A 16063-nucleotide genomic window follows, 5' to 3' on the forward strand; every position below is an offset into this window, starting at 1 on the left:
TTCAGCAAGTACATTGCTCTTTGGATACAAGATAAAACTTAAGAGAGCGCCATACAGATGGTTAAGTTGTGATATGAAGAGATACAGCAGAAATATGAAATTCACAAAACTGACACAAAAAATAAATTTTCATATCTGCAAATCTGGGAATAAGCAAATAACCCAGGAAGTCGCCTTTCACAAACGCACTGTGATACCATCTGGGAGCTGTGAGGAAAGCTTTCCCAGGACTTCACCCGGGTTCACAGGACAGATGGCTTTTTATAAGGAGCTGTTAGGTCACCAGCCCACCTATTCTCAGGACAACGGCCAGCTCCCAGGGTAGCCATGACTGTTATTTTGGCCTTAAGAGAACCAAAGCCCCATATCTTTCCTGTGTCTTGAGCCCAACCCAAGCCTTTATGTTGTGTTCCCTTGATTCCTGTTATCCTTGAGTGACAAGAGAGGAGAGGGGTCTTGGAGATGGCCCAAAAGTACGATATTTCCTATCTCTGTGTTGCATTCTATTGTTTTCTTTTTCCTAAGCATCTTTAGAGGAAGCAATATTTTTTATTCAGACTTCTTTTCCACTCCTCCAGCATGCTCCAAGGAAAGCCCCTGCCAAAGACCGAACAGTTGCCTCCACGTCTTCCATGTCCCTGTGCATTCAAAGTTTAGTTTCCCTTCAGTTCATTTACTCTGGGGCCTCCTTGCCTGCAATACTTTCTTCTGGCCAGGCAAATGCTACTGCTCCTCAAGGCCAGGGTTTCACAGATTTCTACACTCTCTGTGAAACCCCGCCTGATTGCTTCAGCCCTGACTGAACACACTCTTTCTAAAAAATTAGTCAACTATTTAAAATTGAAGTATAGTTGACTTACAATGTTGTGTTCACTATTGCTGTGTATAACAAAGTGACTCAATTTTATGTATATACACACATTCTTTCTCATATTCCTTTCCATTGTGGTTTATCATAGGATATTGAATACAGTTGCTGCCAAGGACTTTGTAGTTTATCCATTCTACGTATACCAGTTTGCATCTGCTAATCCCAAACTCCCAGTCCAGCCTCTTCCAACCCTCTCCCTCTTGGCAAGCACCAGTCTACTTTCTATGTCTGTGATTCTATTTCTGTTTCATAGATAGGTTCGTCTGTGCCATGTTTTAGATGGATGCAACTAGGGACTATCATGGGCTTCCCTGGTGGCTCAGCTGCTAAAGAATCTGCCTGAAATGCAGGAGACCTGGGCTTGATCCTTGGGTTGGAAAGATCCCCTGGAGAAGGGAATGGCCACCCACTCCAGTATTCTGGCCTGGAAAATTTCATAGACATTATAGTCCATGGGGTCACAAAGAGTTGGACATGGCTGAGCAACTTTCACTTGACTTCACTTCACTTTTCAGGGACTATCATGCTAAGTGAAGTAAGTCAGAAAGGGACGCTTTTCTGCCCTTGATAAGAAAACCTTGTCGTGTGCTCTGTCCTTCCCCTGTGCTATGCTGGCTCTCACAAGTGCCTGAGGGAGAGGATGATGTCTTTAGTATATATGCATGGCACACAATAATTTATTCACTGTCTGAAATGCTAAGCTATATGCACATGTGATTAACCCTGGGACGTATTATAGATGGTCAAGCAAGTTCTTTCATATTTAGGTTGTAAGTGGGAATTCCTTCCATGCTTCTGCACTTGCTCTAAAATTACTTAGCTTTCTAAAAGGTAAATTTGACTAAGGTGCTTCTCAGTTTCAAATCTTCAGTGGCTTTGCCCTGCCCCTAGGAGAATGATCGATAACCCTTAGCATGGCATGGGCAGCCTTCCATGAGCTTAGACTCATCTCTCACCATTGTCCTCTTCTTCTGGTTGCAGTAATACTAAATTTCTTGTGGATCCCTCATAATATCTTCTCTGATCCTCTCAGGTGAAACTTATCTCAGCTTTCAAAGTGTGGTGGAGACCAATGGCATTAACACCATTTAGGGACTTGTTAGGAATTCACAAGCTTGGGCCCCACCCCAGAAACTTTAAGGCAGGGCCCAGCAATCCAGGAAAGACTGACAGCAGGAGGACAAGGGGGCAACAGAGGATAAGCTGGTTGGATGGCATTATCAACTCAATGAACATGAGATTGAGCAAACTCCAGAAGATAGTAGCGAACAGGGAAGCCTGGCGTGCTGCAGCCCATAGAGTCATAAAGAGTGGGACACAACCGAGCAACTGAACAACAACAGCAATCTGTGTTTTTACAAACCATTCAGGTGATTCTGATGCCTAGTGAAGCTCAGGAACCACTGTTCTTTATTTCTTTATCTTGGCCATATGTTCAGTACAGAATCCATCATGTGACATTTCATCTATACCTTTATGTAATGTCTTTCTCTGCTTCCTGAGGGTATGGACAATATTTTATTTACCAGAGATACTGGGTACTTACTGAACTGAGTAAAATGAATTTTCCTAGGAAGCTCATGATATTGGCGGCAATACTAATACTAATAATGGTAGTGCTAATTTATATAGCACTAATCTTAAGAAACTTCATGTGCACGTTAGTTGCTCACTTGTGTCCAACTCTTTGCCACCCCATGGACTCAACTCATTGCCACCCCATGGACTCAACTCATCAGGCTCTTCTGTCCATGGGATTTTCCAGGCAAGAATACTGGAGTGGGCTGCCATTTCCTTCTCCGGGGCATCTTCCCTGGAGAAGGACCAGGGATCAAATCTTCCCGACCCAGGGATGGAATCCAGGTCTCCTGCATTGCAGGCAGATTCTTTATCATCTGAGCCACTGGTAGTACTTAGTAATATTTATATAGCACTAATCATCTTAGAAAACGCCATACCTACCAGTCTAGCAATGTAATCAGGACATATTTAAAAGAATAAACACTTCTAATATATTCACAGCATGAATGGCAGCTGATGCCTTTGCTTTTCATACAGAGACAATGGATCTGGAGCCAGAAGTTCTGGATTCAAGTCTTACTTCTGACATTTATTAACTCTGTAGTTCTGGGCAGAGAAATCATTTCTAATCTCTGAAGCTCAGTTTATTTATTTAGAAAACACTGATAATCAGATGAGATCATGTAAGTGAAGTCAATCTGCAAGCTACAAGATGATGTGAAATGTTCTGGTCTCTTCCCTCTAATCCATCTTCCTTGTGTGTACCACAGCTCTTCCCTTCTCATCTCTGTGCCTCTCATGATTCGCAGTTCAGGAGATAAAGACTTGAGAACTGATGAGACAGGAAGAGGGGGGCCAGGCTGGGACTGGAAAGGAAAGGAAGGACAGCCCAGCCTGTCTCAGCACTTTATTTCACTTCTTTGGTCTTTCCTCGTCCAAGGGAACCCATGCCCAAGAACAGACACGGAAACTTAGCTTCACAAAGTACACAGAGTTTCTATGAGGTTAAGATGATCCTACACACCCCAGTGTTGTCACTCTGCCATGCAAAACAGTTTGAACGTGCATGGGATTCATAATTACAGGCTGTGACTTCTACACTGGGCTTTGGGGACCTCTGACCACCCTACATACTATTCAGGGTTGAAAAGCTTTGGCCCTTGCTCCTGAAAACTGGAGCCAGTTGGGTGAATGAGCAGACATTACTCAAATGGTCACAAGCCACAGAAAATGAAAGAACTAAAATCCTAACACCTTTTCAAGCTAGAGACTTTTAAGCAACTAAGGTCTCATTGAGTTTCCAAAAGAAATAATTAGGTCAGTCATCCAAACAAATATCCTGAAATTCATGGGTTCTCACGTAGCTTTCCAAAATTCAAGCAGGCATCTACACAGTCACACACTAAAAATGACAAAAATGTGTACACGCAAAGCTGGTAGGGAAAGCAAAGGCACACAGCTGAACAGAGACTTTCAGAAGTGCAATATTTTCCTAAAACTGTGACCTCCTCTCCAATGGCCCAACTCAAGGGAGTAGCGTCCTGACTTCACGCCCTCCCTAACAGGTCATGCTCTGCTTTCCCTTCTCTGAGGATGTGGTGCTCACACTCCACACCTTCATCAGGCTAGCATGCTGTTACGGCTCAGAACTCCTTCTCTTCCATCTCCTCGGACTCATGCTCCGCCATCACCCTCTCTTCTCTCCTTCTCTCAGCCACTCTCTCAACATCAGCTCTCTCCTCTGATCCTATAAAATTAAACAAGCACCCCCACCACCTCAGGACACACTGCCTCCTCAGCTGGTCATGGGTGGAATTTCCTGCTCGTGTGTTCACAGCCATCTTTTTTGAAAGAATTGCCTTGGTTCCTGTCTCCACTTCCTCATCTCTGCATTCACTCCTCCAGCCACAAAGCTGTGTTATTCGTGCCCTCACCCACAGGCATTGCTCTTATTGTGGCCACCGATGAGTTTTAACTGGAAAATCCAGTGGCACTTTTCAGGCACTGCTCTTTCTAATGACCCATTTCCCATGCTTGACCATTGTAAGTGATCCTTTAAATTCTTTAAATCATCCTTCCCCCTTTTTCTATCTCCCTTAGTTTCCTTTTATATCTTTGAACACTTCTTTCCTGTCTTCTTTGGAGAAGCTTCTTTTTCCTCCTTCCTCACAGGACACACTTCTGCACAGTTCCTTTCTTGGGACATTCTTCCCTTTTCATATTCCATGCTTCTCAGGTGACCTTACTGATTCCCACAATTTCAACCATTACCTCTACTAGCCACTGGTCATCTACATATTCATATATATATATATCCTGTGCATGGAAAATTCTTGAAGAGATGGGAATACCAGATCACCTTTCCTGCCTCCAAAGAAACCTGTATGCAGGTCAAGAAATAACAGTTAGAACCAGACATGGAACAGTTTGGTTCCAAATTGGGAATGGAGTACATCAAGGCTGAATATTGTCACCATGCATGTGCAGTCCATGGGGTTGCAAAGAGTCGGACACAACAGAGTGATTGAACCAACCTAAGCAGAGTACATCATGCGAAATACTGGGCTGGATGAATCAGAAGCTGGAATCAAGATTGGAAAAATATCGAAAACCTTAGATAGGCAGATGATACCACTCTAATGGCAGAAAATCAAGAGGAACTAAAGAGCTTCTTGATGAGGGTGAAAAAATTGGTTTAAAATGCAGCATTCAAAAACTAAGATCATGGCATCTGGTCCCATTACTTTATGACAAATAGATGGGGAAAAAGTAGAAACGGTGACAGATTTTCTTTTCTTGGGCTCTAAAATCACTATGGACAGTGACTGCAGCCATGAAATTAAAAGATGCTTGCTCCTTAGAAGAAAAGCTATGACAAGCCTAAATAGCCTATTAGAAAGCAGAGACATCACTTTGCTGACAAAGTTCTGTATAGTCAAAGCTATGGTTTTTCCAGTAGTCATGTATGGATATAAGAGTTGGACCATAAAGAAGACTGGGTGCTGAAGAACTGATGCTTTTGAATTGTGGTGCTGGAGAAGACTCTTCAGAGTCCCATGGACAGCAAGGAGATCAAACCAGGTAATCCTAAAGGAAATAATATCTGAATATCATTGGAAGGAGTGATACTGAAGCTAAAGCACCCAATCTTTGGCCACCTGATGTGAAGAGCTGACTCATTGGAAAAGACCCTAATGCTGGGAAAGATTGAAGGCAGGAAGAGAAGGGGTAAACAGAGGATAAGATGGTCAGATGTCATCACTGACTCAATGGACAACAGTTTGAACAAACTCTGGGAGATAGTGTCGGACAGGGAAGCCTGGTGTGCCACAGTCCATAGGGTCACAAAGATATAGGGTTGGACATGACTTGGTGACTAAACAAATCCCGTGTGTGCATGCTCAGTCGTGTCCAACTCTTTGTGACCCCATGGATGTAGCCCACCAGGCTCCTCTGTCCATGGGATTTCCCAGGCAAGAATACTGGAGTGGGTCGCCATTGCCTTCTCTAGGGGATCTTCCTGACCCAGGGACTGAACCCGCATCTCCTGCATCTTCTGCATTGCAGGAGGATTCTCTACCATTGAGCCACCTGGGAAGTCATATATATCTCAGTCTGTTTTAAACATATAATTCTTTCCACCATTCAGACTCTATTAAAGAAAATTATTACAAATTATCCTATTTTAAATGCATTTGATTTTTGCTCTTATTCCTTGTCTTTGTCCTATGTTCCAAGAGGTATTTAAGAAATTGATGTGTCAAATTCTTCCATGCTAAAACACTGCTTGTGGTTGGTATTTAGGAAAATTCAGTAATTCGCTCTGATCATATTAGAAGTACACCAGGAATGACTCTATTGTAATGTTAATATGTACAGTCAGACAAAAGATGAAAATCCACATTGGTGAAGGGACGATGAGACCACAGAATTGAATGATCCTCTTCTACTGTGGGGAGTGGTCATGGATGGGAAAGGACGTGGGTGAATGAGGGTGGCTACAGGTGACCAAGGGGCTGAGCAGAAGTCATTTTTCAATTCAAGTAGTTACATACCTGGATTCTATAGCTAGACTGCACGTTATAGCCTGACTTCACCATTTTCCAGGTAATTAATCTTAGTTACTCAATCTCTGCATATTACAAGTTTCTATAAAACAGGTACTAATGGTATCTACATCAGAATGTGGCTGTGAAGATTATGAGGTAACAATGAAAAATATTAGGAATGGTGTCTGATGCATAGCATGTGTTCAAAAATTGTTAGTTATCATTATTATTTAATTAAAAAGTATAAAAATGAGCACTTAGAAATGAAGCTAAAATAATGGTAACTATTGAGGCAAAAATTACAAACTATAAAAGATTTAGAAAGCAAGTTATCTTACAGTAGGGCAGATGACCAACTACAAGCCTTATTTGACTTCAATGATTGTGTACTTTTAATTGTGAGCCAATAATCAATCACTAACAAAATATAAAGACTGACTTCAAGAATGGAGTTTGATACCATAATTAATTGTGACCTACTATTTAAGTTAACCTGACATTTCATAATATGCTAACTGTTATCACAGGGTATGGTAAACTCTGTGAGAACATAGGATACATCTGTGTCATTCACCTCAAGTCTAGAACCATGCCTGGTGCACTGTAAATGTTTAATACAGGCCTGTTGAGTCGACTGGTATAACATGTACTTGTTCATAAATGGTAAACAGTTTGCATAAATAACCTGCATAGTCAACTTAATAAGTGTCATGACTTGGGCAAGATAAAAACTATTTCCAGAGTAAGAGAAGGGCAAAACAGTAAATCAACCAATTGTTCGTTCTGCTAGGAAATCACTCCATATCTATAAGATTGCTCTCTACCTTCTCAGGTAGAGATGTCAGTCAGGTCCAAGTTTGGAGTCTGGGGACTTGGGTTCTAGGCCTGCACTCAAACACTAGTTATGGGACATAAATTTGAAATTAAATTTTGCCTGGATTAGATTATTTTAAATTCCTTTCCTGGCAGGTATTAAGAAAATGGGAAGACATACATAATATTAGAACAAGTGTGAGGTTTTGAGTAATGGTGAGCTGGAGAAGGGACCAATGAGAGGTAATTGAGCCCTGGATACAAGACACTACAAAAAGAACACTGCCAAAAGTTGGGGCATTCTGAAGAGCTGATGAAACAGATCCTACTGAGAAGCACTTTAGAGAAGTTTGAACGGAAATAAGAGCAGGGTGATGGCTCGAAAGGGCAGGGACAGCAAAGAGATGGAGGCCATCTGAGGCCCCTAAACATCTTAGTAACCTCCTAGGAAGCATCAAGGAAAGATAACAGGGTTTTAGAGCCTGTGCTAGAGAGGAGGGACAAGCAGGGTTCTTTGAACCTTAAGTATCTTTCTAGATTTTTTTCACACCTAAAACTGGAACAAAAGCTGTACTCTTTACCCAGCCCAACTCAGTGCCTGGGTCCATGTGATAAGCCCTTCATGCCCTTTCTCAAGGTCTCTCACTACCTTGAAGCACTTCTCAGTCAGAATGTAATGAAATCTGGGAAGTGTCAGTGGAATGAGCTGAGCAAAAGGTGATGTACACATAAAGGGGGCAGGGGGGCTGGTATTTTAGTGTAAGTGATACCCAGTCTGTGGGACGGAAATGTGAAAACTCACCGAGAGTGAGGTTTATTTGGCATAAGAATTTATTTTTCTACCAGTGGTTTAAGCACTTTGCTAGCTTGCTCAGTCGCTTCAGTCGTGTCCTACTCTTTGAGACCAACTCTCATAGCTCGCCAGGCTCCTCTGTCCATGGGACTCTTCAGACAATACTACTGGAGTCAGTTGCCATGCCCTCCTCCAGGGGATCTTCCTGACCCAAACCCACATCTCCTGTGGCTCCTGCACTGCAGATGGATTCTTTATCCCTGAGCCCCTGGGGAAGCCCCTTAAGCACTTTCGGAAAATGAATCCACATAAGTCTGTGCTATTACCCTGGGCTGCAAGGGCTTGGGTCAAAAGGGATAATAAAGTGAAAGGATACTTACTGATTTTGATCTCATCTGATTTGCACAAAACATACACTACGTGATTGCCAAAAATGTCAACTTTCACCAAAGCTGCAGTCATGGTGATACAGAAGAGCAAGAAAAATTCCTGTGCTGAGGAATAAAGCATTGTACTTAGTTCTATTCATATGCGTGTGCACACATGCCTGTGTGTGTCCATTTACATGTATGTATACATGTTTGTATGTACATGTAGGTATTTGTGAAAATATATGCATATACATATATATGCACTTGTATCTGCATATGAATAGAAGTGTGAGTTTATATATGGACATAAATATACACTTCATATCTTCTCCATAAAATATAGGACAATAGGTAGAGATGGATTATTATGACTTAACAGATGGAAAAACTGAGGAACAATTAAATTAGGAGGGTTGCTTAAGTTCTCCTAGCTTCTCTTATTTTATTAATATTTATTTACACTGTATATCAACTCCTTTACTTTTGATAAGCACTCTGCAATCGCTTTAGTGACAGCTAGGGATAGCAATGGGTGAGATGACTGGTCCAGAGATGATTTTATCCAACCAAATTGCTCAAAAGAGAAAAAGTAACGCAAACAGTTCTGTATTGAAATCCTGACCCTCCCACTTATCTATCTGTAACCTTGTGAAAGTCAGACTATCTCTCTAAGCTTCATTATTTTCATCTGCCAAACAGGGGATTAAAAACAGGGCCCGCCTTGCAGAGCTGATATGAGGATTAACCAGGACCAATGATTTAAAGAGTTCATTGCAGTGCATGGCGCAGCCAACATTTGATGGCTCACGAGTGGAGCACTGCAGTGGATCCGTAGTTTGGCCTCTGCTTTGCTCAGTCCTGTGTATAATCTTATTTTAGAGGACAGCAAATTGGCCTCTCTTCATAAAATATACATCACGGCTACTAAGAACTCCATGGTAAAATAATATTCCAGAGCATTTTCCCTTTTTAAGATAGAGAGAGCTGGCTTCCATAGGAATAAAGAAGGGGCTCTGTAAACCATTTGCAACGACAGGAAAGTCCAGCTTTGAACCCGTGTTTATGTGTGTCGTCATCTCGCCCTCACAGACCCTCCGCCACTGCACAACGTTCTGCCCTTTCAGATGGCAGAGTTACAAGAATGTATAGTTTAAACTCTGCATTTTGCAAAAGATGAGCATTATTTTTGAGTCTGGGAAACTTCACAATTATTTGATTGCCTTCTGTGTTTTGTCTCATTAGGTAAAGGCAAAAAAGCTCTGCTTTTCTGTACCAATACACAGCTTGTGTTTTAATTAAAACAAGAACTAGGCTCATGACGGGGGGGTGGGGGGAAATCATGAAACAGAAACCCTATAATACGTAAAAGGGCTATGGTTGGAGAGTAAGAAGAGGAGTTTTAAACTTGGGCATCTCTTTTGTAAACATCTTTTTCAAATGTATTATGCATTCCCCTTCCCCCTTCCTGCCACTAAACCAGGAAAGAAGCATAAAGGCTGTCAGAAAATGTTGTTTACAGAATTTTAACAATGCAGGCAGGTTTATGGGAGACAACGTTTCTTGTTGGGCTTCCTGGTGCAATGATAAAGAATTTGCCTGTCAATGCAAGAGACACAAGAGATGTGGGTTTGATCCCTGGGTCGTGAAGATCCTCTGGAAGAGGAAATGGCAACCCACTCCATTATTCTTGCTTGGAAAATTCCATGGACAGAGGGGTCTGGTGGGCTACAGCTCATGGGGTCGCAAAGAGTTGGACATGACTGAGAGAGTATGCATGTACACATATTTTTTGTTATACCAGTGAATTAGCAAGTTGAATACATCTGAATTATATCCACTTAGCCCTTAAAGCAGATATAAATTTATTGCTAGGTTACCTAAATAGACTGAGAACAATCATTTCAATATTTTAGAGGCTATGTCCACTTCTTTTCCCATGAAGACATTATATAGTCTAATATATTCTGACATGTTTAAGGTCTTAAACCTGGATGAGATGGAACAACTATAAAATAATCTACCATGTTACAGAGGATGCCAGTTAGAGTAGAGTTTCTTTAGTTTTAAGTGGATTGAAATAGACCAGGATTGTTCATCCTTGATACTGCCAGCATCTCAGGCTAGATAATTCTTTCCAGTAGGGTATTTTCCTAGACATTGCAGGATGTTTAAATCCATCCCTGGTCTCTACCCACCAAATGCCAGTTATACCTCCCCAGTTATGACAATCAAACACATCTCCAGGTATTGTTAAATGTCCCCTGGGGGAAGGGTAAAGTTGCCCCAAGTACTGGGGCTAAAAGCAGATATTCCAAAGACAGTGCTCCTAATTCAGTGGGTGACACTGGGCAAGTTAAACAACATCTCACACCTCAGTTTCCTCATCTATAAAAGGAAAATAATAATTTTCCCTTCTTCAGAGAATTATTGTGAGTATTAAACAAGATAATGCCTATCCCCTGGGAAGTGCTCAATGTTAACCATTATCATTAGTTTATCAAGTCTATGCAATTTCATTTTTCCCCTTCTGGTTTCAGTTTAAATGCAGGTTAAAGATCCAAACAATAGGAATATATCTAAAGGGGGTGAGTTTGAGTGCAGTTACACAATCACAGATGGAGATCTTTACTTATGTTTCAGAGTGGTCAGGCTATAGAAGCTCAACTATTGCATAATTCTGAATCCTAATTCGTGAAACAGCTTCAGTTATTGCTTAACATATTTTATTATCTTTCAAGTGGAGATTCCTAATTCATCAAAATTATGGGCTGCTGCCAGATGACTCTTCTATAAACACAACTGCTCTATTGTATTTTTTTTTAAAGTCTTGACATGATGCCTGGTCTTTTCCCTGGAGTTCTTTCTTCACCATTGGTCATATAAATATTATTGTAGCATTCATTGAAATAATAACAAAAGCTACCATTTTTAAGAGCAACTTACCGTGTGCCAAGATAAGTGCTTTCCGTATATTACTATTTCACTGAATCCTCGAAACAATCTTAAAAATGAGGTGGGTATCTCAGCAAGGCAAAGTTACTGTGCTACAGCCAGCAAAGATCAGGACGAGGCTGCAGCCCACACTGCAGCCCACAATGCGCCACCCTGAACTGATAATCAGAACACGTGTCCCTTTCTGAAACACTTTCTGCCTTACCCCCACCACCCACATCATCATTCACTTTCCTTGCCTTTCCCCATTCAACTCAAAATACCTGGAGCGGAGTGGTTTTAAAAGAACCAGGCTGTGATCCACCTTAATTATGGGGCTTCCCAGGTGGCTCAGTGGTAAAGACTTCACAGATGTGGGTTCCATCCCTGAGTCAGGAAGATCCCCTGGAGGAGGAAATAGCAGCCCATTCCAGTATTCTTGCCCGGGAAATCCCATGGACAGAGGAGCCTGGTAGGCCATAGTTGATGGGGTTGCAAAGAGTTGGGCACGACTAAGTGACTGAGCATGCATGCATAGTGATTTAAAAAGGGAGAGGGATACCACTCACTTCACATCCATCCTAATGAGGACTAATAATCGTCTGAAAGCTCAAAGAGGGAAAGGCTGAATTCACATCTACGAAAAGGTAGGCAGATTCACCCATGGCTGAATAAAATGGGTGGTTCATCAAACACACCCCAGGAATCCAATTCTTACATAAAGTATGCGTATTTCACTTAAGGGAAGGAGTAAAGCAGAAGAATAACACTGCTGCCAGAGGCATGTGAAAGCCTGTTCTGAGACAGTCACTGCTGGTGACCAAAACCAAGGCATCAGCGGAGAGTAAGGTCAGAAAGCAGGTCCGTGTTGGCCCTGGGAAGAAAAGGCACATAACTTATTCAGAAAAGCCACCTTCTCGTCACACACTCTGAGAGTCAGCCCAGCTGGGCGAGGGTGTGAGAGGCTAACATTGCTGTCCAGACTCTGGCAGAATAGACCGTGTGGCCCAAGGTGAGTCACAAGAAGCTCTGAGCAAGCAGGCAGACCATCCACTCACGCAGCCAGGAGTCAGACTGGAAGCAGCAGGAAGTTTGTGAGTGCAGAGGACACTAAGAAGGTCATCAGTCCGCAGTACTACAGGATGAATCAGGGCCTCAGAGGTCAGCGTGTCCTGTCCTTAGCAATACGTGACTCTTTCCCAACAAGTGTTCAACCCATGTTTTGAAAGCTCCAGTGACTGAAAGATCTTATTGTTCAAAGACTAATAACTTGACCATCCTTCAGTCTGTGTCCTTGTGAATGTTAGTGCATGCAGGCTGTGGCACAGCCAGGCATATAAAAGGGACGAATTATGTACATTATGGACATCTACACCAATCGGGTTAATTACATTTACCCAATGAATAACTGTGACAAGAAAGAAACAGATTAGGAAGGGGAAGCCCAGTGAGGTTACATGCTTTCTCACCCAAGCTCACACAAAATGAAGTGGGATTCATTCACTTCCTGGTCAGGAAGGCCCCCAAACCACACTTTGTCTGCCACAGCAGGACTTCTGTTGTCAATTTCTAAATGTGGTAGGAAGAGCTTAGAATATAGACTACAACAGAGAAAGAAGCCCATATAGGTTAAGGCAGAATTTCCTGAAAGCACTGTTTGCAAGAAGCAATACTTACAGAGATGTCATCACTGAAGTCAATTTCATCCAAATCAAGGTATTCAGGGGCTTCCATTATTCTTCTTTGCACATTTTGAGTAACGTCAGCTACTTATAAAGTCCTGGACAAGAACGAAGCACAAGAGAAAAACAAAAAGGTTAGCTGCTTTATAACCAGAAACCATTTTATTTAGACAAACAAAATGAGAAAGGTAACCAGTACAAGGGCTGCCTTTGAGCACACTTTCCCGCTGGCTTCCAATGTCCCCAGTCTGGCTCTCTGTAAGCACAGCTCCTCCAGGCTCCCCAGGAGGGTCCCCAGTGGGTAGCCATGGGTCCTTCACTGTATTTCATTTGTGCCTGTTTGCTTTTGTCAGAATAGTAACTCAGGTCAGACTCTTCCCCTGTGATTAAGGCGGATCCAGCCCACATCTAACACTACACCATGGGGGAATGTATGGGCTTTGAGGATGGGGAGCAAAGCTCGGAATCTGAGGACAACCCTATTCAAATGTTTATGTGGGCGTATCCTCGGATCCTGGGCCTGGAGTAATGAGTTCAGCCTCTCCACGGTAATAACACAAGGACAAGGCAGATACTAACTAACCAACAATAATGAATATTTCAGAATTTGTAGGGCAACCTCCAGTTCACCCCTCAAAAAAAAAAGGATCTAAACACAGATTTAAACCAAAGAGTTACTGCATCGCCCCTGCCTCTAACAGCTCTGCCTGCCAGAGCCAGATGGACCTGACACAGACGCCAGAGCGACCTCGGGCAGGACTTGCCTCTGGGCAGCCCGCAGCAGCTCTTTAGACCTGTCAAGGAAGACACATCACCTCCCAGTGCACTTCCCCATCACTTCTCACCGCCACCATCGGCGGTGGCAGTGGCACCTGCAGACGTCAGGAATAGGAACAAAGATCTCCTGCCGGTGCCTTGCTGGGCAGTTCTCTTCTGCAGAGCGAACTCTGAGATGCTGGAAAAGATTCCATTTTCTGCAACTTGTTTTGCTTGTTACAAACACTGTCTTATGCACTCAGACTTGAGAATCTTAAATAATTTATTTTCTCCTCTTTCAGATCTCTAATGAAGGGGTAACTTGCCAAACAGTAAGGAATACATTATTGGAAAGTGAAAATAAATCTAGGCTGATGAGAATGAACTTATCAGTATAAGATCAAGATTGTAAAAATACCTAGTTTTTAAAGGAAAATGCTGACTCTGAAGGCACTGATTTCTCATTTTGAGTTTTTTTTTTAATCTACAAAAATAGCATAGTTGCAGCAAAAGAGAGAAAATCACTCTTCGTTCCATACCTCAAATCCATCACTTGACTCAATTTTCCTTTTCTTCCCTTTGCACATGAACACACCATTTTTATATATATTTAATTTACAGTGGACACAGAGTTGATCTAAGAAAGGATTAGGATGCATTACCATGTACAAATGTGATTATCCATTTAGAATATATATTAAAAGTTCTTCTGAAATCACAGAAGGTGTAAGATAAAAAGAAAATCAATGTATATTTGATGCCTAAATTCAATTTTATTATTTATAGAAATCTAAAAATTGGTTTGTAAGCAAATTGCTTGGTACAAAAATGTATCACTTTTCCTTTAAGCCTCAAAAGGTTTTCAGAGAAAAACATGCACACTCATACTTGCAAATTACTCAAAATAACTTTCTCTTCCATTCTGGTGGATTCTGAGACAATCCAGACTTGGGATTCCAGCTTGTCAACTAACAGATCTTTCAATTCAACTTCTTTTCACTAAATCTGTACTCCACAGTGAACTGTTGATGTATAGACTCTACTCCCAAGGCTTTGGTGAACACAAAGATGATTCTGGGTGTTAGGACGGGGTACAGACAGACACAGGATCACCAGAAGCATGGAAACATGATATGAAGTAGAAAAGCGTGAGTCAAAGCTGGGGAACAAGTGGATCTTTCAATATATGAATTTAACAAGCTAAATACAAAATGCACACGATCACATCTTAACTAAAGTTAACAGCCACTGAGTCTTCGTTTGAGGTGTTATTGACGTTATGAAGAACAATTTGCATTTGAGCACAGACATTCTAATGGAACATATCTAGTGGATAAAATAAATCATGACAATGAGAAAATCTTTATATTTGGTCTTGGAGGTTGACAGTGAGATTGTTTATTCTAACCGACTGGAACATAAGTGTTACAACAGTTCCAGCCCATTACATGAAGGTCATATTTATCTCAGTAGGTTGAATGGTCCCACCTCAGATTAAGTGGTCCAAGGCATACAGTATTCTTCTTTGCTTCCCAATGGACCCGCACATGCAGCCATCTCCTTTAACACACCTAATGCCATCTACAACACAATTGCTTCTGTCTAGTCAGTGCTTCTTCCTTTCAAGGGGCCACTCTGGAATTATTACATCCTCATTTATAAGGTAGAGAAATCCCTGTGGTTCACCAAATCCAGGTCACATTCCCAGCATCAAGTCCATCTTTCAGCTGAGGGTGAGCCCACAGTTGTCTCAGTGGTCATTACATCGTCTCTTCCTTCCCCATCTGCCTTTCCATGGAGCACACAGGACCCTCAAGCACTCCCTTCTGAGGAATTAGGGATGTGATGGGAACAGAGTCAGGTTTAGAGCAGCCGCTGCAACTAATCCAACAGAATAAGGAAGCTGAGCTGGGCTGGGGATGTGCTTTCCTCTTGTGCTCTTTGGGCACCATCTCACCTCCCCCCCCCCCCACCCCCGCACCAGCCACAGCGGAAGCCAGCGAGCCCCCCTTTTCTGACAGCCCCACGGGCTCTGATGGGATGAACAGCCACAGAGGGCACGCCCGAGGCCCAGGAGCCAGGTCTGGCCCACAGATGTGATGTGTTTGGCCCCAGCAGTGTTTCTAAAAAATAGACTCTGTTGCCAGCTTGTAGACCTTTGGTGATTTCACATGAAACTCTGGATTTCTGGCTTCACTTAAAAAATATCTGAAGCTCTGGCAGCACAGGTCTGTGTTCCCCACAATAAATAATCGGCTGGAGCTGAGCTGCCGCTG

General features: G+C 42.3%; 1 protein-coding gene across 15 annotated transcripts in view; it reads right to left on the minus strand.

The window, feature by feature from the left end:
* Positions 1-16063, minus strand: part of SNCAIP (synuclein alpha interacting protein) — a 165361-nt gene that overhangs the window by 69017 nt on the left and 80281 nt on the right. For all 15 annotated transcript variants that reach the window (XM_060415683.1, XM_042250308.2, XM_060415688.1 and 12 more), the window contains exon 2: positions 13027-13129. In XM_060415683.1, the coding sequence (XP_060271666.1) occupies positions 13027-13083 (57 nt within the window). In that variant the 5' untranslated portion in view covers positions 13084-13129. The remainder of the gene's footprint in view (positions 1-13026; positions 13130-16063) is intronic.

The sequence above is a fragment of the Ovis aries genome, chromosome 5 (assembly GCF_016772045.2).
Source record: "Ovis aries strain OAR_USU_Benz2616 breed Rambouillet chromosome 5, ARS-UI_Ramb_v3.0, whole genome shotgun sequence".
In the NCBI taxonomy this organism is placed as follows: Eukaryota; Metazoa; Chordata; class Mammalia; order Artiodactyla; family Bovidae; genus Ovis; species Ovis aries.